General features: G+C 36.3%; 2 protein-coding genes across 4 annotated transcripts in view; both read right to left on the bottom strand.

The window, feature by feature from the left end:
• Positions 1 to 24181, bottom strand: part of LOC114318326 (protein IQ-DOMAIN 31) — a 180485-nt gene that overhangs the window by 10959 nt on the left and 145345 nt on the right. The gene's annotated exons all lie outside the window — the stretch shown is intronic.
• LOC114320123 (ABC transporter A family member 7) lies at positions 12591 to 22563 on the bottom strand. 3 transcript variants are annotated; one of them, XM_028267232.2, is made up of 18 exons: positions 22317 to 22563; positions 20743 to 21124; positions 20049 to 20128; positions 19736 to 19880; positions 19096 to 19215; positions 18888 to 19012; positions 17891 to 18049; positions 16747 to 16909; positions 16542 to 16667; positions 16348 to 16431; positions 15226 to 15599; positions 14666 to 14866; positions 14265 to 14374; positions 14056 to 14140; positions 13680 to 13808; positions 13469 to 13574; positions 13243 to 13331; positions 12591 to 13061 (listed from the first exon to the last, which is right to left on the bottom strand). In XM_028267232.2, the coding sequence occupies exons 1-18, from the start codon at positions 22392 to 22394 to the stop codon at positions 12762 to 12764; spliced, it is 2856 nt and encodes a 951-aa protein (XP_028123033.2). In that variant the 5' UTR covers positions 22395 to 22563; the 3' UTR covers positions 12591 to 12761. The 3 variants fall into 3 exon arrangements, with proteins under 3 accessions (XP_028123033.2, XP_028123034.2, XP_028123035.2); XM_028267233.2 differs by having other exon boundaries at positions 17912 to 18049; positions 22317 to 22558; XM_028267234.2 differs by lacking the exon at positions 14666 to 14866 and having other exon boundaries at positions 22317 to 22558.

Raw genomic sequence — 24181 nt, 5'->3', positions numbered from 1 at the left:
TTCCTTTTAAGTGTGCTTAAAAGTTGCCCCTTTGATGCTAAGTGTTAAGCCCATTACCATGCATGTTTGCATGTGTATTTCATGCCTTTGTCGCATCATTTTGGCCACTGTTTTGGAGCTATTGGAGAGCTGCCCATCTTGGTGTAAGTCCATCATTTGCATGTTGTTGCATGCTTGCCTAGTATGTTGTTGCATACTTGGCCCATTGCATATTGTTGTATGCTTAAGTTGCATTTTGCATGCTTGTTAGCTTGCATTTTGTCATGAGTTTAATATGTTGTTACATGCTTGCATGTTTGCATGCTTGTTCACATGCTTATGTTGCATTAGTTTGCTTGCATGTCTAGGTTGCATAGCATTGTGCATGTTTGCATCCCTTGCCTCTTGATCAATTATGATAGAGGTTAGGATCATTATGTGTTTGTGTGCATTTCATTTGATATCAAATTGCACACTTGGCATCTTGGGCCGTCATGCATTGAAATGCGTGATTGATGGCCCGAGGGCCTAGAACCATACTCCTTTGAGTCTCAAACATGATAAGGAGGGTGGTGGTGCAAACATTGCTTTGAAAATGCATTGCCATGCTCTGTTTGTCCTCTGCTGCAGCAAAACAGGATTCTGCAGGAAGAGATGGTTGGTCAACCATCTTTAGTGCCGGTCGACCATTCATTGTTAGCTGAGATTACCACAAATGGTCGATGACCAGTTCTCCATGGCCGGTGGTGTTTCTTCTTGGTCGGTGACCTCCCACAGTGCTTAGAGAGTAGTCCAGAAGTAACCTTGAGACTTGTGCAGTCCTCAGAGGTGCACAGCAGTGTAAACAGAGGCAACATGTGACATGGCGGTGGATTTCCGAGCGGAGCCGAGCGTGCATGCATTCGTCCCTCTTCCCGAGGCTGTTTTACTGCTTTCAGTAGTTTAATTAATTTGTTTAATTAATTAAGGGTCTGTAATATTTAATTAGCTTGTTAGTTAATTAATTTGTATTATTCATTCGGACCCTCCGAGAGAGGGCAATTTTGTAATAAGCGTGCATGTGTGTGATGCATGTCTTCCAACCACCATTTCTTTCTCCCTTTTACTTAACCGCTTACAATGGTTAGTTCTAGGGCACGTTTCAATTAGCATCCTTATGCTATGCATGTTTGCATCATTCATCTGTATTGCATACGCCGGGCTCGACACATCATACTAATTACATAGTATTTCAATTCCAACTTGAATACGTGTATCGACTTGTCGCATTTCATATGCCATTCTTAAGGTAGCCGAGCCTATCTTAGTTGCATTTTGCATGCGTTGTATTAGCCATTGCTAACATGAACTAGGATCATGCATGATTACTAACTAGTTTCTTGTTTTGGCTCGGAGTACACTGTGAGTGTTTATGCTTTAGCATCTTGCACGTATGTGAATGTTAACATGATAGCATGTTTGCCCTGATGCTATTTGCTTATGTGATATAACTGCCTGAACGCCTGTGGGTGAAGGTTGAGTTGCTTGAATTAGAATAATTCGTCGAAACCTATGTTTTAGCCTACTTGCGGTAGCAAACTTCAATCCATTTTCAAAACAATCGGATATGTGATGCTTTGTTCCAACTTAGGCAATCCAGTCTATATTTGTATGCTGTGCACATCACATAGTAATTCTAGGTTAATAAACCGGAATAAGAGCACATAATGTTTTCAAAACTCGATATCATGGTTAGTAGAGGCCGATCTTTGATCGGGCAAGCGGTGGTGCTCACGAAGTGACCTTCCCCAATCGTACCCATGTTTCCGAGCCGAGGCAACTTTGGTGATGATGGACACGTGGCCTTAGGCAACGAGTCAGGGTTTTCTAAATTCCCCCAAAATAAAATATTTAGGTGGCAACTCTGTATCTGGCAAAGCAGTCCATGTTTGACACTTCTTTCTAAAAATCAATTTTTCAAAAACGATTTGTCAGATTTGGACTCTTTGGTGATTTATTGGTCTTGCATTGCACTCTGCGAGATTAGATACAGGACCGTGACATTGAGTCCTGAACTGTAGTAAGCCCAAATGAATAAAACGGGATTCTTCCCGGGATGTTCGGGGACGTCTACACCGAGTTTGAGGCGGTTTTCTCTAGTTTGTCCAGATTTGCACCAGAGTTGGTGGCAACGAAAAAGCGTCGTTGCATTGAATTTGAAAAGAAATTGAAAACAAAAATTATATTCAAGCTTGTCGAAAATATGATTTGGGAATATGACCGTCTTGTGGGGATGGCGACAAACGTAGAAATTTCTATACAAGCTGAGGAGGAGAGGCTTCGGAGTTCGAGGCCTAGAGGCCAAGAGTCTAAAGGAGACTATAGGCAGAACAAAAAGAGTAGGAACACCTATCCATCCCAGTCCCAACCACAACAGTCTAGATCCACTTTTCCTTTGCCTAGTGCGGGTCCGGGAAAAAGTGTATCGAGTAGCTTCTCGTGTTTCAATTGTGGCCAACTGGGTCACAAAGCCTTCTCATGCCCACAGAAGGAAGGAGGGAAGTTAATATTACCACCACCTAACCGATCTCAATGTCAGTCTCAGTCTCAAAATAAAGGTCAAGGGTTTAATTATTATCAGTGTGGTCAGCCGGGGCATATGAAGAGAACTTGCCCACAGTTGGGAGGCGCATTTGGTACATCAGGGTCGAGGCAGACTCAGAGCCACCAGCAAGCTCAATCAGTCTAAGCTTCGCGAGTTAATCAGAGAGCCGCTTTGGCTCAGTCATTACAACAAGCCTATGCTCCGAGAGGGGAGCAAGTCAATCAGGGCCCACAGGGGCGCGTATATGCTGTTACCGTGCCAGAGCAGTTGCTAGAATCCTCAATTGTGAGAGGTATTTTTGTTGTGTGTAATTCTTTGGCTAATGTATTGATAGACACGGGTGCGTCTCATTCATTTATATCTACTGCATTTGCTTATGCATTGGGGTTAGAGGTAGCACGGTTAGTGCCTCTACTTAGAGTAGAGTCACCTGTTGGGGGTATAGTTGATTTAGACTGGGGTTGTCGTGATTGTGAAATAGAAGTTGCCAAGCGTCGACTTTCGTTTACTTTTGTGTTGCTAGATATGTCGAGTTTTGATGTCATTTTAGGCATGGACTAGTTGTGTTCTTATCAAGCTGTGATTGATTGTTACTGTCAGAGAGTTACAGTGTGCACTTTGGGTGGTGATCGTTTCTATTTTCTGGGGAACCAAGTTAATAGAGCCTTGTCGCCAGTTGTTGACCCTTGTAGTAGGAGCAAGCTTAGTGGCCTTCTTGCAACTCTCTTGGATAGTGAAAGCGACGGGACTCGTGTTGAGTTACTAAGGGTAGTTTGTGAATACTCGGATGTCTTTCCAAAAGATCTTACTAGTTTACCACCTCACCGGGAGATCGAGTTCCCCATTGAATTAGTGCCTGGCACGGCACCAATTTCTATGTCACTGTATAGATTTGCACCCGCCGAATTGCATGAGTTAAAGATTCAACTCCAAGAACTTTTAGACAAAGGCTTCATTTGCCCTAGTACATCGCCTTAGGGAGCATTTGCTCTCTTTGCGAAGAAGGATGGGTCATTGCGGTTGTATATTGATTACTGCAAGTTGAATAGAGTTACAGTTAAGAACAAATATCCTTTACCCAGAATAGATGATTTGTTTGACCAATTTAGAGGGTCCCGTTGCTTCTCAAAAATAGATTTGAGGTGTGGATACCATCAGTTGAGAGTCTAGGCGGAAGACATTCAGAAAACGGCCTTTTGTACTTGTTATGGCCACTATGAATTCCTTGTAATGCCTTTTGGGTTGACCAATGCACCAGCTTCCTTTATGGATTTGATGAACATAATTTTTCGGGAATACTTAGACTGTTTTGTAGTCATCTTTGTGGACGACATCTTGATTTATTCAACCTCTGAAGAGGAACACGAGACTCACTTGCGGGTAGTGTTGAGTTTACTTAGTGAGCATCAATTGTATGTCAAATTTGAGAAATGCAAGTTTTGGTTAAGCGATGTGAAGTTTTTGGGGCATGTGGTGTCTAAAGAGGGAGTAACTGTGGACTCCTCAAAGATAGATGCCGTACAGGATTGGGAACAACCCAAGAATATTTTTGAAATTCGGAGTTTCTTGGGATTAGCGGGGTATTATCGACGTTTTGTAAAGGACTTCTCTAGACTAGCTGCACCTTTGACTAGGTTGACTAGAAAGGGTATCAAATTTGTGTGGAGTGAACCTTGTGAAAAGTCATTCCAAGAGCTTAAGACTAGATTGACTACCACACCGGTTTTGATAATTTCGGAAAGGGGTTTGAATTACACTGTCTATTGTGATGCGTCCAGGGATGGACTTGGTCGTGTCTTGATGCAAGAGGGAAAAGTTGCGGCCCACGGTTCACGACAATTGAAAAACTCATGAGAAAAATTACTCTACCCATGATCTAGAATTAGCAGCAGTGATTTTTGCTTTGAAAATTTTGAGGCATTATTTGTACGGTGAGAAGTTTGAAGTCTTCTCCGATCAGAAGAGTCTAAAGTATTTGTTTTCTCAAAAAGACTTGAATTTACGACAACGGAGGTGGATGGAATTTATGAAGGATTATGACTTTGAGTTACACTATCATCCAGGGAAGGCCAATGTGGTGGCCGATGCTTTGAGTCGAAAATCTGTGAGTAGTTTGCCAAGTGTGGCCATTCGGGAATGGGTTATGCTAGATGTTATTGGCAAAGTTTGATTTGCACTTGGGTGAGTCCGGAGAGAGTGCTACCTTGTTTACTTTGAATGCTCAACCTACCTTGGTTAGTAAGGTCATAGAGGCACAACGGGGAAACCGTGATATGGAATCAATCCGTGTTAAGATTTCCAATGGAAAAGTAGAGAAAGGTTTGAACGTTCACTCGGATTTAAGTGTACGTTACCTAGACCGTTTGTTTGTACCAGAATCTTGTAGAGAGGAAGTACTTCGGGTGTTCTATCACTCATGCCTTGCGGTACACCCGGGAGGCACTAAAATGTATCATGATCTTAGTCGTCAGTTTTGGTGGAGGGGTATGAAACAAGATGTCGCTTTATTTGTATCGAAGTGCTTTACTTGTTAACAAGTGAAGGCCGAACACCAAAGACCAACAGGTTTATTACAACCCTTACCGATAGCCGAGTAGAAATGGAAGCGTGTTACCTTGGATTTTGTAATTGGGTTTCCTAGAACACAACGAGGCAATGATACCATTTGGGTGATTGTTGATAGGTTGACTAAGTCTACCCATTTCATTCTGATATGCACTAACGACTCAGTTGAACGCTTGGCAGAGTTGTACATTAGAGAGATAGCTCGACTTCATGGAGTCGCTGTGACTATTGTGCTGGATGGGATCCTCGTTTTACTACCCGGTTATGGCAAAGCCTTCAAGAGGCGTTGGGAACTAAGTTGACTCTTAGCAATGCTTATCATCCTTAAACCGATGGACAGTCAGAACGTACTATTCAGATTTTGGAGGACATGCTTAGAGCTTGTGTCATTGATTTTAAGGGGCCTTGGGAAAGACACTTACCATTGATTAAGTTTGCTTCCAACAATAGTTACCAAACTAGTATTGAGGTGGCACCATTTGAGGCCTTGTATGGCCGACCTTGTAGATCACCGGTTTGTTGGGCCGAAGTGGGTGATGCATCGTTACTGGGTCTGAAAATTATTAGAGAGACAACTGAAAAAGTTGTTCTCATTTGAAAGAGGTTAGCTACGGCCCAAAGCTGACAAAAGAGTTATGCTGATAATAGGAGACGACCTTTATCTTTTGAAGTTAGTGACCATGTGTTTTTAAAAATCTCACAAAAGCGGGGTTTGATGAGATTTGGTAAGAGTGGTAAATTATCTCTAAGGTTCATTGGACCTTTTGAGATCTTAGAGCGAATTAGGGAAGTGGCATACCGGTTAGCTTTACCGCCACAACTTTCGGGAGTTCACAACGTATTTCATGTAGCTATGCTTAGGAAATATGAACCCGACCCTTCTCATGCTTGATTGGGCTGATTTGAAGGTAGATGAGGATACCTCTTATGAAGAACGATTGGTTCAAATATTAGATACCCGGGAGCAAGTGCTACAGGGCAAAACTATACCGTTGGTAAGGGTGCTGTGGAGACACCATAGGGTTAAAGAAGCGACGTGGGAATGAGAGGTAGAAGTCCGCTCCAAATATCTGGATTTATTTGAAAATGCTTAAGTTGTTTTTCTTTGTAATATTCCCTAGTGTTGGAAACCTATTTAAAGTTGTTAACCACATGTTGATATGTACGTTGTTGTTTTAAGCATAAGGTTGTTTAGAGTCGCCATTACTTTTTGGGAAATTTCATGTTTATGCATATTTGGGAGGTTGTTGTTAATGAGATAATCTTGGTGGAAATGGTGGAATTTGTAGCGATCCCGGTTTCGATTCTTCTTTCATAGGGAATTGAGCTGCCCAATCAGCTCGCAGGGGTCCAGGGGGCAACGCTCCTTGGCAGGTCTAAGGGTAGCACCCTGGCGGGGTTGAAGGGCAGCGCCCTTGAAGCAAAATGCAAAATGCAATCGAAGTTGCTTGTCCGCTTGAGTGGCCGTTTATGCGCTCGAGCGGAGAATGTTTGGTTTCAGAAGTTTCACCTGTCTGCAAAAATACTGGGATAGTGTATTTGACGCTCGAGCGGACCATGTTATATTAGTTCGTGAATCTAATATTTCAGATCACTTTTTCAGTCCTCTCTCTCTCTAAAACTCTCCAGAATTCCAGATCGGGAGCTCCTCTCTCTGGAAGTCATCTTCTCTCTTTGATTTCTCCAAATCCATTGGGATTTAGACCTAAGTTTTTCACCAAAGTTGGTTATCATCTCGAGGGCTTCGTTGTGTGTAGTGAAAATCGAGTTTCGACACTGTTGATTTTGGGGGTTTCATCTCATTTTTTCTTCAAAACTTGAGATAGGGATTTTCTTAGAGTTATATATATGTTTTTGCAAGATCTATATGATTTTCGAAATCATCTTTCGATAGTTTTGAAAATTGATTGTTGATTCAAGAAGTTGAGCAATTTTAAAAGTGAGTGTGTCTCTTGTTCTTTTAAAATGATCTTATAGGTTTTGGTCTTCGTTGATTGAAGAAAAGATGATTTTGGAAAGTTTTCTTTCAAAAGATTTGAGTTGTATAGTTTTGGTGAGAAAACCTAGAATTTGGAGATTTTTTTTAAGAGACTGAAAATCCATGAATGATATTGTTATATTAAATTTGTGTGTCAAAATAAATGGATCTTTGGAAAATTTCTTATTTATATTTATATAAATGATGAATTTCAGGGAATATGAGAATTATTGTTCATTTTGAAAATTATTGTTCAAAACGTTAAAATAGTCTTGAAATGACTAATTGCTGAGGATACTTGAGAAGAGGGAATTGTGTTATTCCTTGGATGATGAATTGGAATAAAAGTATTTATATTTATCTTGTGAAATTAGCATATCAATTCATTTGATTACATTAAACTTTGAAAGTTGATTTGAAAACTTGCATTGAGAAAAGAATGTTGAGAAACAAGTTTTCACGGAATGATTTTGGGGTAAATACGTTGGTAAGTCTTGATAGGTGGTGCAGATGATATTGAATAAGTTGGCCTGAGAGTTCGGGGTGAAAAACCGAAAATCTGTGCGGATAGGTGTCGAGCCTTCCTATTAATACCAGTAAAAATGACAATTTGGTAGTACTTGTATAGTCTACTTGCAGACACTAACCTAGGGATTACCAGAGTCGTACTTACTGCCCTTGAAATAAATTGTTAAGTTTTGAACAATTGAAATTGCATGACATCATTGAGTATGATGGTTTTCAAAAGATGAAAATATGATTTATCTTCAAAAAGGGCATGGCATGGCATGTGCATTTCATCTCTTGAGACTTGTGTAAAATGTATATACTTTGTTAAGGATTTCCTATTGGGCTTTATGCTCATCCTACGGGATTTTTGTGTAGGAAAAGATGTGGTGATGCCACCTAACTAAAGGTGAGGAAATGTGTGTTGAGAGTACGAGACTCTCATTTTGCTGTGACTCTGTGTGTAATCCAAGGGCTGTATGTGTGTGGGTTTGAATAACCGTTTTGTGTAACCAGGCTCAAGCATTGGAAACTGGTAAACCCTTGGGCGTATTTATTTGTTTATTTTCTTGTTATTGGATTAATGTATTGTTGCATAAAGAACTATTGTATCATATAATGTAAGTTTGGAGATTTATATTCGATTTGCCATGATTGTTGTATTATCATTTGGGTTAGAAATTTGGGGCATTACAGAATTTGGTTAAGAGTTAGTATTGTGATTTGAAAATGAAATAGCGTGGTTTTGATCGCTAGAAACCCTTTGTTTGGGTAGTTTGATTTGAAATTTCGGGGACAAAATTCTTTAAGGGAAGAAGGTTGAAGCGATCCCAGTTTTGCCACTTCGCTGAGTATGTCTGGGATCAAGCTGCCCGGTTAGCTCACGGGAGTCCAGGGGGCAGCGCCTCTTGGCGTGTCCTAGGGCAGTGCCCTGGCGGGGTTGAAGGGCAGCGCCTCTGAAGCAAAAATGCAAAATGCATTAGAAGTTGCTTGTCCGCTCGAGCGGCCGTTTATGCGCTCGAGCGGAGAATGTTGGTTCCAGAAGTGTAACCTGTCTGCAAAAGTACTTGGAAAGTGTATTTGACGCTTGAGCGGGCTTTCCACGCTCGAGTAGACCATGTTATATCAGTTCGTGAATCTGATATTTCAGATCACTTTTGTATATCTCTCTCTCTTTAAAAACCCTTTCCTCTCCCTTCTTTCTACATTTCCCTGCGCCAATTGGATCGAAACCTTGATTTCTCAAGATCCATTAGAGTTCTGCCATAAGTTCTTCATCAAAATTGGTTAACTTCTCGAGGGCCTCGTTATGTGCGGTGAAGATCGAGTTTCGGCACCGTTGATTTTGAGGGTTTTATCTCATTTTATCTTCAAAACTTGAGGTAGGGATTTTCTTAGAGTTATATATATATTTTTACAAGATCTATATAATTTTCGAAATCATTTTTCGATAGCTTTGAAAATTGATTGTTGATTCAAGAAATTGAGCGATTTTGAAAGTGGGTTTGTCTCTTGTTCTTTTAAAATGATCTTATGGGTTTTGATTTTCATTGATTGAAGAAAAGATGATTTTGGAAAGTTTTCTTTCAAAATATTTGAGTTGTATAGTTTCGGTGAAAAAACCTAGAATTTGGGGATTGTTTTTAAAGGAAACTGAAAATCCATGAATGATATTGTTATATTTATTTTGTGTGTCAAAATAAATGGATGTTTGGAAAATTTCTTATTTATATTTATATAAATGATGAATTTCAGGGAATATGAGAATTTTTGTATATTTTGAAAATTATTGTTCAAAACGTTGAAATAGTCTTCAAATAACTAATTGTCGAGGATACTTGAAAAGAGAGAATTGTGTTATTTCTTGGATGATGAATTGGAATAAAAGTATTTATATTCATCTTGTGAAATTGGCATATCAATTCATTTGATTATATTAAACTTTGAAAGTTAATTTGAAAACTAGCATTGAGAAAAGAATGTTGAGAAATAAGTTTTCATGGAATGATTTTGAGGTAAATACGTTGGTAAGTCTTGATAGGTGGTGTAGATGATATTGAATAAATTGGCCTGAGAGTTCGGGGTGAAAGACCGAAAACCCGCGCGAATAGGTGTCGAGCCTTCCTGTTAATACTGGTAAAAATGACAATTTAGTAGTACTTGTATAGTCTACTTGCAGACACCGACCTAGGGATTACTAGAGTCATATTTACTGCCCTTGAAATAAATTGTTAAGTTTTGAACAATTGAAATTGCATGACATCATTGAGCATGATGGTTTTCAAAAGATGAAAATGTGATTTATCTTCAAAAAGGGCATAGCATGGCACGTGCATTTCATCTCTTGAGACTTGTGTAAAATGTATATACTTTGTTAAGGATTTCCTACTAGGCTTTATACTCACCCTACGGGATTTTTGTGCAGGAAAACATGTGGTGATGCCGCCTAACTAAAGGCAAGGAAATGTGTGTTGAGAGTACGAGACTCTCATTTTGCTGTGACTCTGTGTGTAAGCCAAGGGCTGTATGCGTGTGGATTTGAATAACCGTTTTGTGTAACCAGGCTCAAGCCTTGGAAACTTGTAAACCCTTGGAGGTATTTATTTGTTTATTTTCTTATTGTTGGATTAATGTATTGTTGCATGAAGAACTACTGTATCATGTAATGTAAGTTTGGAGATTTATATTCGGTTTTCCTTGAAAGAGCCATGATTGTTGTATTATCATTTGTTCGAGAAATTTGGGGCATTACAATTCGGTAGAAGTATCATCTTCAAGTGCATTTTCCTTGCATCAAATAAAGTATATGACTCTTCTTGCACTTAGCCACTACCAAAGAACCCTTTGTGAGCTTTCATATTCCATCATCGAATTTGTTGTTGTAGCCTTCATCATCTAGCTTCCCGGTAGAGATCAAATTGAGGCGAATGTCGGGAACATGCCTCACATCTTTAAGCAATAACTTGCAGTCCAAATTTGTTTTCAAGCAAACATCACCTATGCCAATAATCTTGGACAAGCCTTCATTACCCATTCGAACAGAATCATAATCTCTTTTGGTGTAGGTAGTGAAGAAATCAACTCAAGAAGTCACATAAAAAGAAGCACTAGAATCAATCACCCAATTACTCTCTTGGCCCACAAAATTGATACAATCATCTTCACAAATAACCATGAGATCATTGGTAGTAACTGCCGTTTTGTCTTCTTGTTTCTTATCTACACTTTCGTTACGCCTTTTCTCCTCTTTCTTGAGCTTTCGGCATTCCCGTTTCATGTGCCCTTTCTCATGGCAATAATAACACTCAATGTCTTTTTTGAAAAAGAATCATCTCTTGATTTGTCACGGCTTTAATCACGACCATGAGAAGTCTTACTTCTCCCCCTTGTTTGATTCGGCCTCTTAAAACAAATGCCTCCGAATAAGAACCTGCTGATTTTCTTCTAGTTTCTTCATTCAACAAGCTACTAGTGACTTGGCTCATTGTGATAACTCCATCGGGCGCCGAATTACTAACTGTCACAATCAAAGTCTCCCAACTTTTAGGCAAAGAATTGAGTAGCATCAAAACCTGCAACCCATCATCAAAAACAATTTTCATAGAAGCAAATTGGTTAACAATACTCTTTATTTCATTCAAATGTTCCGGAATAGGGTTGCCATCTTTATATTTTAAATTAACCAACTTACAAAACAAAAAAACTTTATTTGTGGCTAATTTCCTGTCATAAAGGCCTTCTATTTTTTTTTTTTTTACATAAATCATATGCTGAAATTTCAGTAGCAACATGATGAAACACACTGTCATCAATCCATTGACGGATAACACCAACGGCTTTTCGATTAAGCCTCTTTCATTCATCATCTTGCATACCCTTGGGTTTGCCACTGTTACCCTCAATAGGCCCATACAAATCTTTACAAAATAATAAGTCCTCCAATTTAGTTTTCTAAGTTATCCTATTGTTTTCATTGAAGCTAGACGTGTGACCTACATTCCCCTCCATTGATTTACACAAATAAATAAACCAAAATTAACCGTAAGCTTTGATACCAGATGTTAGGAAAAATATATGATTTCCTACAAGTAAATCAATCAATGGGTATAAAAACTAATATGGAAAAATTAAATCAACAGTGACACAAGAATTTTACGTGATTCCCTCAATGTGAAGTACGTTCACGGGATCGAAATCCGATTCCACTATCAACCAAAGAGTTTCCAAACGATTACAAACGAGACACGAATGGTCTCACAAAACCGCCCTTAGGTGAATTCCAAATAATCACAAATAATCAAAAGGAAAGACCTCACCAAATAAATGAACAAAAGTTTTCGAAACAGAGTTATAGTTGATCCAAAATAACAAACCAAATCAACTTCAAAGTGAAGCTGAAACAAAAGTACAAAGCACTAGATTTGACTAAACCAAGAACAAACAACAGCACTATGTTTATTCACCAATTCCAAACCCACCGAATTGATCTTCACGCCATCGGCCACTACTTCGGAAAATAAACAATATCCCATATATTGTAGATTCTTGGACTTTTTTTGTCAAAACCCTAGCTGCTATCAAAATTGATTATAAAATATCCATTGAGCCTCCAAAAGTTAGGTATAATATATTAAAAATATATTATAACCAACACCAAACCAAACTAAATATTTTAATAAACTAATTGGGTCGCATACTCCACTAAGAAGGTGTATCCAACAAATTCTTGGGAGAGAACTAATTTCTTTCTCCATTATCTACTTTAAGAGTGAAAGTGGAAGATCCATGGGAGAGCCTTGCCATTATTCTCTTTCTAACTACTTTGTCTTCTTCTTCTTCTTCTAATCTCTTATCTCCATCATCTCTTTGCTATCGTGTTTCTAGTTGTGACCCGTTAAAGAATCTAAGCCTTTCATCATTTCTAGAGAATTCGAATTTTTCGACAACATTCTTGAACCTGCTCATACAACTTCAAACTTCAGGGAATTCATAAAAATGTTATTAAAGAATACAACTCTATAATATATACACTGTTTTTGAAGCAAAATAACATAAAATACATAATGCATAAAACCATATGAACATACATACACACACACACATATATATATATATATAAGTAGAGATATTGGCGATCATATTTGAGAATTATGAGAGCACATTGAACGCTTGAGCCCCACGAGCAACCTTGATGAAGACATCTTCCAAGGTTGTATCAGCAAGACCCCAAGCATGAACGGTGAATCTGCCCTTTGCATTCTCAACTGCTTGGAAAACATCTGCAATTCTGACCTCTTGTTTTGGTAGCTCAAACTTTTGAGTCCCCGATAAATGGTATATCTTGTTAGCATTTGGGGACAGATGTTGTACCAAGTTCTCCACTTCCTCTTCGTGATTTGATGTTGTCGTCATTGTGAACACGTAAGACCCTCCATATCTAGCCTTCAACTGTCATTCAAGACAAGAATATTGTTTATTAGGACGTGTTTAATAAGAACCGCCTAAAATCTAATTAGGAGAAGTGGGTATATATTGTTGAAGATGTGACAACATTATATCATTTATTGAGCAATTATGGAGACTATACCCAAAATATTATACAAATTAAGATTACATAATTCAAAATTACCTCTTTGGGATTTCCTATGCACTGCAGGCTTCCATCAACAAAAATTCCTAGGCGATCACACAGATGTTCTGCCTCCTCCATTGAATGTGCTGAAATCATTTGAGTGAGCTAAGTAAATGAAAGTACTTGGGAAAAAAAATTGCAACTGTTTGATGGGATAGTACAAAATTAGCATTTATAAGAAAAGATCTTCACGTAATAAAAATCCAAGAGAGAGAGAGATTACTAGTGAGAATGATTGCTCGATTTTGTTTAGCTTGCTTCACAACATCCCATAAACTCTTTCTTGAAGCTGGATCCAGTCCAGTACTAGGCTCATCCATATAGACAACCTTTGCAAAATTTAGAAGAATTAGACATTTATCAATCGTCAAGAGACATAGTACTAGAAAAAGATTAGACAGCATAGTAGATCATATGGAAATTTTCAGACATACCTTCGGATCCCCAATTAGTGAAATGGCAACACTAAGCCTCCTCTTCATACCTCCACTATATTTCCCAGCTTGTTTGTCAGCAACCCCTCCATGAAATAGGTTAACGCTCTTAAGAGATTCTTCCACTGCCTATAGCAAACGAATATGATAGTAGGAAAAAAATTCAAAAGCTTTCTTGCTTGGGATGACTACAAAATAAAGATTACAATCATTTTTATGAAGTCAATACACTTGAGCTCATATCAATTTCAGCAATTTATTTTCATCTTTCTATAAGTCAGACGATGCAAAGCAACATATAGTGATTCAACACTCGTTCTCAAATGCAAATAGAAATTTACATGAAATGTTTTTGAGTGATACAATGTCTACTTACTTGGGTTAATGCAGACCCTCGAAGGTTTTTAAGCCTTCCATAGAAAAGTAAGTGCTCTCTTCCTGTTAGATTTTCCCAGAGTAGGCTGCATAATTGTCCATGAAATGAAAATAAAAATAAAAAACTCGAAATTAGTCGGACTTCCAAAATTGGAGGAAACAAGGACCAGTGAAACTACTTTCTTCAAATTGAAGAATATCTGTACTTACTCATGTTGTGGACAAACGCCCATGCTGGTATATATTTCATCCATCTGGGTCTGTATATCCAAACCTTCAACATATGCCGTGCCAGAGCTTGGCTTTAGTAGCCCAATCATCTATCAACAAAAACATAAGAAAGTATTGCAAAAATAAATAAATAAAACCAAAAATAAAAGGAATAAATCCCTTTCCAGAATGATTTCATGTAATGAATCGTGGTTGTTATAAAAATAAAGCATGTATGAAACAGGTTACAAAGGGATGACCAATCAAGACAAGACCTCGTGATAACAAATTTAGAACCCATATGCCAAAATACCTTGAGAAACACTTGATCATAAGAAAGAACAGAAATGAGAAGTCACTTAAGTACATCATTTGCAGATCCAAGACCATTTTATACTGACCATATTAATAAAAGAGGTTTTGCCAGCCCCATTGGGGCCAAGCATACCAAAGCATTCCCCTTGAGGCAAAGCAAGTGACAACCCTCTCACTGCATATTTTTCAGGGTTTCCATCCCTTTTTGGATACACCTTTTTGAGGTTATCACAGATGATAGCATGACTTGCTGTCGGTTCAAGTAGCAACTGTTCAACCCTCTCGGTCTGAAAAAGGGAAAGAGAAACATATAAAAGTGGAATCATGAACAAACATTAGACACATTTTAGTGAGTAAAATCAAGAATGCACCTATAAAAGGTACACATGAAATAAAAATTTAAAAATGTTAGATGGTTTAATGCAGACCCATTGAGGACATGAATTTACACATCACCAAGAGGTCTCTTATATATAGGTAATATAATTGTGAGACTGATTTGAGAGAGAGTAAAGACAGATCAAGGGTCTAAAATTCAAGCACAAGAGATCTTGGAGCGACGAGAGCAATTTGCTTTGTATTCTAGTCAATAAAGTTTTCCTAAATTAAAAGATAAGAATACAGATCATAACCAAGAAAAACTTGCCTCTTGGGCAACATCAGGTTTCTCCATTTGAACAAAAACTTTAGACCCTTGCCTTCTCAGACTTGGTTTCCTCATGGATGAAGATGAAAAAGGCTTCTTTCGAAACTTTTCCAAGAAAAATAGAGGACTTCTTCCAACACCACTTCCTGATGATACGACTTGATCTATGTAAAATGCAACAAACAGAACCAGCAACCACTCCACAAACATAATTATTAAAATGTCTCTCATCCCATGACTGCTACCACTTATATCTCCCCAGCGCATCCCTTTAGTCCCCATATAATTTCCTGTGAAGGAATATTGTGAAAACTCATATAACCCGCGATATAGAGAAAAGCCGGGATATAACTCCATAACAACAATCCAGCCTCCTACAACATTGAAAGGTAAGTATCGTGTTGATTAGAGTTATGAAAAGTACAAATGTAAAGACAACACAGAACATGGAAGAAAAGCAGAAGTACTAACGAAAAGACACAAAGGTCAGTGAGCAAACTTGAAAATGGTTTAAATGATATGACTGGTATTCCTAGTACAGTTAACCCAGAAACTCAACCTGATCAGATGATTGTGTTCATCCTCTCTGTTAAATTCATTTGGACAATCAAAACAACACAGTAACAAAGGTGTCATATAAGCCTCATCTCTAAGTGGTGCCGTCCAACCTTAGAAGCCATCACTAATTTGGAGCATCACATTGCCTCAAAAATTAAAAATGCAATGGCTTTCTTGTTCCTTAGTTGGAAACCCTTCTTAACCCATTAGGGTGGAGTGTCTTTTGGCACAAAGACATAAACCAAAAAGTGGCTACAATTTTCAGAATTACCAAATTTGTTATGCATGCATTTCTCTTCCTTCTAGACATAGCAAAAGAAATTTATTTTTATCCTAATATTAATAAAGAAGTTGACGCCAATTTCAAAATATTTTCAAAAAAAAAAAAAAAATAGTCATAAATGCATTGATCTAAAATTAACTTGTTTAGACGGGTATCTAGCAGCAATATGAAGTTTTAGGAAATGATATGTGTGCTTAGATGGATAGGAAGGCAGAGTACACATGCAAGATCTGGTGAACAAGAATTACAGCTGAATCTTTATTAAGGTTCATTCTACTTACTTGGGAATGATGGATCTTCAATAAAAAACTGGAAAAGAAAGCTTCCTAAGAGCCCAGTTCCGAAGACGATAAAGTATGCTACAGCTGTGATCATCAAATCACAAGCAGCATCTCTTATTGTTCAACTAGTCTTTAAATGAAAAGGAAAGAATTTGACACGTTTGTTGAATAAAATCAATTATCTGAGAGCAAACCTGCAGCAGTCTTCACATTTGAGAAAACGGAAGCTATTAGAAAAGCCAGTGAAATTTGCAAGTTTATGTAGATGAAATAAAACACAAATTGGATGCTGTACTCATTGAGTGTGAAGAATTTTAAACCTGCATGGAAATCAACTGCATTAAAGCAACTTGATTAAAAGTCAGAAGAAGGAAAACAGTTCATTTGTTGTCTTTTTACCTACAACTGAGCCAAATATCACAAAACATAACATATAGGCTGAAGATATGACAAGAAAATAAGCATAAGAAATCATCCAATAAGGGCCATCGCCAAGCCCATGCATTTTCATCATGATTCTTAGCTTCTGTTGCTTCTCATAAACCAGAGATGTCAATATGACCTAGATAAAGAAAATTAAAATTAAAAATGATTGAAGTCAATTATAATATATAAATTAAAGCAATTAAACAAAATAAATAACATCTTCATAAATTAAATCAATCATTTCACTGTCCACCTGACACATACCATTCTAAGAAGCACGGACACTTCTCCAAATGTATCTTATTATTTTTTCAAAAAAATATTTTCTTTTATTTTTTAATCCTTAATGGTATTTTTGTCATAAAGGTTTAAATTGAAAAAAATTGATAGATGATGGAGTTGCATGCTACAGACACTTGGGGGACATACGAGTCCATCACTTAGATACAAATGAAACACACTACAAGTTTAACAAAATAACTTAGGATCAAACGATAAAAGAAAAACAATGTAGATATTATACCTATTAATCCCTCCTTTAAACTTTAGAAATTAATGTTGTGTAGTATTTTTTCTTTTATTATCTTTGAATAAAGTATTTATATGTATGACATCTAAAAAATATATAAACTTAAATATTTTAAGCCTGTCACCCACTGGTCGTGTCATGCATGTAAAAAAAACATATTAAGGGTTTTAATGTTTTGAAACATTTCTTATATGTGACATGTTACTTGAAAATTGTGTCAAATCTGATACTAAGTTTATCTCTGTCTAAACTGTTGGTTTTTTACATGATTTTTAGTAGCCTTAGTTGAAAACTGAGTATAATTGATAAATTCTCAACATAATTGCTTTAAAAAATGAATGTTGTTTGTTTCCCACTGCATTCATATCTTATTTTTGCATGGTTTGTGGTATTGGTATGTTTTCCAGTGATGCCATATTCATATGCCTACTCTTTCCATGCTTTTTAGGTAATGATCAATAATTGAGAGCAGCTTACAAGTTACAACTGTAACTGAATAAAACTTTGGAAGAACATGCATGCCTCAAATGACTCTAATTCAACCAAACTCCACTATTAGTGCAAAAAATGATAATAATAATTGCTCACAGGGAATAATTGGATAATAACCCATGTGAAGACGAGTGGTCCGAGGAGAGAAGAGAAATCCAGCCTGAGTTGTTTTTCATGCTGGGGCATTTCTTTGACAAAATCAAATAGCATATTTGTAGCAGGGCCAAGCAAAAATTGGAGGTAGGCATTTGAGACCTGTACATGTATGAATTGTAAAAGTCAATAATTCTCATTGATTTTCATTTATGCTTGTTTGTTTGGGCAGAAAGCATTTTTAACGGAAAACATTTTTCTATGTTTGGTGGTGGGACGAAGGGGGAGGTGGAGGTGGAGATGGTGGCATGGTGGTGGGGTGGCAGTGGTGGTAATGGCGACGGTGATGGTGGCAGTGATAGTGGTGATGATGGTGTGGTGGTTGAGGTGATAATGGTAGTGGTAATGTGGTGACATTGGAAAAACTTTAGTCCGGAAAACATTTTCTGCCTTTTAAAAGTGGAAAAGATTTTGTTCCCAAGGCTTGTTTTCTGTTGACTTTCGTTTTCCATTCTACCAAACGCCAAATAATACAGAAAACATTTTCCAGATAATGTTTTCTGCCAAAACAAATCGAGGCAGCACTACTTTACATAGTTTTTTTTACTTTATGTTGTCAGATACATATTCAGCGAAAGTTTGTGAAGCCAAGAAGAGACCAAGTGAACTTTATTTTGAGAGAAAAAGTACCAAAATTGCAAAAGTGAGTGAAAGTAACACAGACCTATATTCATGGATTAGAAATCAATCTAGAGGCATCAGATAAAGACTACAGTATGACTAGAAAATGGAAAAAGAAGGTTTTACTCTTCTGCAAAAACATTGTACATTTCTTATATTTTTGTACCCAATATTTTAGCTGTGATGACACCTTTATGACCAACATATTTAATGAAAGTGAAAGAAGGAGATAAAAATAAATTGAATTAGATTTTGTACCCGGCAAAGATTACATAGCAGAAAAGGAAAGTAGCTAAGTTATCAAGTTCAGAATAGATACCATATTCACTGAGCGAGGAACCCGCATCAATCCTAGAGGACCATTGCCAGTGTCATTCTTATAGGTAGAATTGTACCATATACTCACATTGAAGTTATTCAAATTTGAGTTCAAGAAGTCATAGGCTGCCACAAAAAATTCACAAGGTCACTCCTAGTCTCATATAATAACATAAAACATGGAAGTCAGGAATACTTTAGCAGACCACCTGCTACCATCTCATCAATCTTCCGTTCTGAATTTCCCTTCCAGAATCCCTTGTATAGCTCATCATTAATTTCAGAAGAATTATTGCGCCACAAATGTAGACCTTGAGCACATCTAATCTCTAGATTCAAGGAAAAAAAGCCAATAAGCAAAAATCATAAAGATTCTACCCAAATTACATACATAAATGCAAACACACACTTGGAGGGATCATCAATTGAACAATTTTTTTTTTTTGGTTTGATAAATATCAATTGGACAAAATTGTTCTAAACAAGAGAATATTGAACAATGTATAATTTAACATAGTCCATATGCCAAATATAAGTCTGAGGCGTAGGTCTCAGAAATCAACCAATACTGGTGTTTGTACATTTTTTTAAATACCAATCTTTAATTTGTGAGTTTTCTAGAGGTCTACTAATCATGCAGAAGATTTTCTTAATAGGATGATACAAAATGGAAGCTTTCCTTACTCTAAGTTAGCTTAGTTCTTGTTTATGTTCTCTGAGTATGCTGTGTCACTGTGACTGAAAAGCATTAGATGTGTCCAGTGCCTCCGTGTGATGTGACATAGATGTGAATCTCAAATATGTTAATGATAATAATAAAATTGGAGTTCCTATTCATATGATTTATACCCGCCGGTACTGAAATGGATGTAATCTGGATTGAAACAGAAGTTCTAGAATTTGTAGGGCACTGTCGTTGGAGGCGATAAAGTGGATAATTTGAAAAGAAAGCTGGGTCAAGAAAATTGGAATATCCAGTCATTGTTTCTGATCCCTGAAATGTTTCAAAGATTCATATTAGCAGCAAAATCAATATAAAAATCAAGAGAAAATAAGATGGATCTAAACAAATATTTTTATAACAAGGAAACTAAGATTTAGAAAGATAGAAAACATAAATAATAATAATAAATAAATAAATAAAAGAGGAAGGACAACTTACCGAGGCATCATTGGCTAAGCTATACAAAATATCAGAGGAATTCAAAGTAGAAGAACTAGGGAACATATTTCCAGCCAAACCTAACAAGATTTGTTGATCAAATAATCATTTAGTGCAATAAAATAAGATGTGTTAATTACACAATTGGTCCCTACTATACGTGTTCTGTTGTTATACTTTAGTCCTCAATCTTTTAATTGTTTCACTTTGGTCCCTACAGTATGCGATTCATTACACTTTAGTCCATAACAATAGCACAGTTCAAAATCAGTATGGGAGGAGTATTTTCAAATTTTTTTTTTTTATAAAAAAATGCAACAAAATTAAAAGAATAAGGATAAAAAAGGCAAAATAGACTAAAATGAAACAAAACAGATATTTTACGAACCAAAATTCTACAAAATGCACATTTTTAGACCATGTGTGTATTTGGTCATTTTGCTTTTCTTGAGGCTTTGTGTAAAATTATAAAAATATATCTCATCCCGTTACTAATTTTGAACGGTGCTGACGTCAGGGACTAAAGTGTAACAAATCACATGTTTTGGGTCCCAAAGTGGAACAATTAAAAGATTAAGTACTAAAGTGTAAAAAGGCACATACTTTGGGACCATTAGTGTAATAATCAACCCAAATAAGACAAAACAAAAAGGGGAGAGAGAGAGAGCGAGAGAGAGAGAGAGAGAGGATATACTTTGTCCAAGAGATTGATTATTCCCGGTAAAAAGAATAGTTGCAGGACAGGACCCCGAAATCCTGCAAGACTCATCTGGCAAGTCTGTGAATGAAAGAAAATCGGTTCTAACTGCACGAAACTCAGGAGCTGGTATTTGCAGCAAGGGAGGCCACTCTGGGGGACTAGTAATCGAACAGCTGCTTGCTTGATCCAAAGTCGAGTACTCAATCCCACACACCTTCTCACATTGACCATCCCCATTTGTATCAATACAAGTGCACCCACACTTGTTTTTGGGTTTATCCAGTTCCTTGTTAACCAAATTTTGGACCAAAACAAGTATCAAGCAGAAATAAAATGGGAAAAAGATGAGCCGAAGATTTGTCCTGATATTTCGTTTCTGCAAAGAGAAATAAAAAAATGAAAGAAAAAAGAATATATGAAGATATCATTACAAAAATCCATGATAAATACTTGTAAAACCCATAAGTTCTGGTATTAGAAATTGAAATTATTAAGTTTTTGCTGCCTAGGAAGTCTAGGATCGTTTGGTAATGGCTTTTTTTAGTTGCCTTTTTGGCTTTTTTTTTTTTACTTTTTTAGCTTGAGATTTTTTTGTTTGTTTGGTTTTCTTGTTTGGTTTTTTTAGCTTTTTGGCTTTGGAATGACAAATTTTTTGTTGACTTTTTTACTTTTTTGTCTTTTTATGATTATTTAGCCTGGGAAGTTTGCCAAACCAGGGCTTACTTTCACAATTCAACCTAAATTTATCGCCTTTCAAGATCAAATTTTCTGAGAAGTGAATTCAAAATTTAAAACATCAAACACTCATGTGACATACGAAACAATCAATTCATTAGGGGTTAACATCAATTAATCCTGAAATCTCATCAATTATATGTGTGTGTGTGTGTTAAAGATCACTCAATCTACAAACAGATCCAAATTTCAATAAATTAATAATGAGTTCAAGTATTATGAACACGTAATTCGATATAATCAGCACTAATAATCAAGTAATTAGCCAATCAACTGTAAATACAAATCCACAAAGCTAAAAAAAAAATAGACTTACATGTAGGTCTTAATAGATGTACTTATTCTCCAATAGTTCTATTATAATTAATACCGTTTTTCATCAAACAATATTAAAAAAGACACTAATTGTTAATTTTCAGAGACAGTTTGACAATCTTGTCACAAAAAATATCATTAATTATAAATTTTAGCGATAGTTTAAAAATATCGTCACTAATTTTCAACTTGCAATGACAGTTTGAAATATTTGTCACAAAAAAATCACTAATTGTTGTAAGTTTTAGGAATAATTTACAAAAATCATAAAAAAAGCTAATTAGCAATTTTTAGCAAGCAAAACAATCGTTATAAAAAATTATTTTTAATAACGAATTTACTAAGTATTATTTTCAATAATATTTCATAAGAATTAACTCAATTTATTAGGACTTATTAGTTCTTAACAAACAAAAAAAAGTCAAAAAAGAAAAAACCAGACAATCAGAAAGGAATCAAAACAAAGCGATCTTAAACAGATCAGCCCTAAATTCAAAACTAGAGAGAGAGAGAGAGACCTGAAAAGTCAAGTTTTTTCTGAGCAAAGCATTGGCTTGATTGCTGAAGCTCGCACGATCATGTGATGAATCCGCCATTGACAGGGTGATTGATAGCTCTCTCTCTCTCTCTCTACTATCTGCCTCTCTGTTTCTACACTGAAATGTGACCGTTGAAATAAAAATTTTGGCGCCAAGCAAGTGTTTTCGGTGATTTCTATCTGTAGAACTCAAGATTCAGAACAGAAGCATGAGCCATCTATGCGTTACTGACTATATATATATATATATATTGAAGGTATGAAATTGTACATATCCAATGGTAAAATGACGGTATTATCCTTTCAATAACTACTCTTAATTAAAGGAAATGACTATAGTGCCCCGCCCTTCCCTTCATGCTTATTTATTTACATTTGATTCCTTGTAAGTACCTATTTACAGGCAATTTCAAATTTTGGAGGACAAATACATGTATCTTTTTATATTTTAAAATAATATTACTATTACTAATATAATGTACATAATTTTTACAATCTCGGACTCTCAAAAGAAGCCAAGGTCTCATGAGCCAAATATGTATCTTGGGTTAAGTGAAAGGGATAGGGCCCATGGGTTCAATGTTTTCCTATTGTGTGAATTTTGACTTAAGCGAAATTTATTTTGAGGAGTCAGGACAAGTTCTAAAATTATAGTCTTTTGCTTGGAACGAACAACATGACACTTTTGTGATCTCTACAAGGGATGCTACTTTGTACCTACAGGGGAGTGAAAGGATTTTCCTGTAATAAAAAAAAAAAAAAAGGATAAGGCCTATGGCTAGCCCATCAATTTAATCTAGTGGGCTTTTCGAAACCCAATCTAAGACTTGGCTCATAGGTCTATCATAATTAGGGATGGCAACGGGTTGGATTTTTTCGAGTTTCACGTGCAAACTTTTTACTTTAAACTCAACTATTTTAATAATATGATTTCGTACTTTACTCTAATGTTGATGGTTTTGACCAACCTACCCTAATACTTTACGCTACCTTATCAGTGCTCTCCAAAACTTTTTTTTTTTTTTATATTAAAATCAAATTGGAACAAATATAATTGGGTTGAGTAATTTTGTCATATGTAATCATAATAGCTCGTGTTAGGCTTATATACACTAAATAATGAAATATTATTTTTTTTTCTCTCTCTCTCTTTCTCTTTTTTTTTTTTAATTTTATTTTTAAATTTTAATATACTTTTGTGTATACAGATAATGCCCTTCTCTCAAAAAGGGAAAGAAAATCACCCCCAACACTACATGCGAGGCTCGAACCTTCAATCTTCATTATGAGGGTTGGACAGCATATTACTGTGACACAAAGCAATATGTTTAAGGGATTTAAGGACTTAAATAAAATCACCTAAATTCCTAATGTGGTGTTAAGGATGTAGATAAAAAATTACTTTTGGCTATATTAGTCAATAAATCAGAAATTTAAAATGTCAATTTGTCATCGATTAAAAAATTCAAAAATTAGATCAATCATCCACTCATAAAAAATTATAGCAAATTCCTAAACACGTTTACTTTTTAAAAAACTAAAAAAGTTAAAAATTCATTAAAAAGAATCAATTTCAAGCTCATCCGTGTCGAGGAAAGTTAAAAGTCAATAAATGCCAAGACATTATGTCATCGAAAGCTAAGTTAATGTTCTTGGCATTCAAAAAAGATAGGGATACAAACTAAATTATCAATTATTCTACCAATTACTAGCATATGAACGGTTAGTAAAATAATTGATAACTGTAGCAAAGCTTGTAGGCATTTGCATGGGCACATCTAGCCAGAGATTAGCTGCATCATTAATCATCGATAATGGACATATATCTCAAGCCAAAGTTGTCAT

The sequence above is a fragment of the Camellia sinensis genome, chromosome 15 (assembly GCF_055761805.1).
Source record: "Camellia sinensis isolate YWXY chromosome 15, ASM5576180v1, whole genome shotgun sequence".
NCBI lineage: Eukaryota > Viridiplantae > Streptophyta > Magnoliopsida > Ericales > Theaceae > Camellia > Camellia sinensis.
The sequence above is the reverse complement of the archived record's forward strand: the minus strand, read 5'-3'. Positions and strand labels throughout refer to the sequence as shown.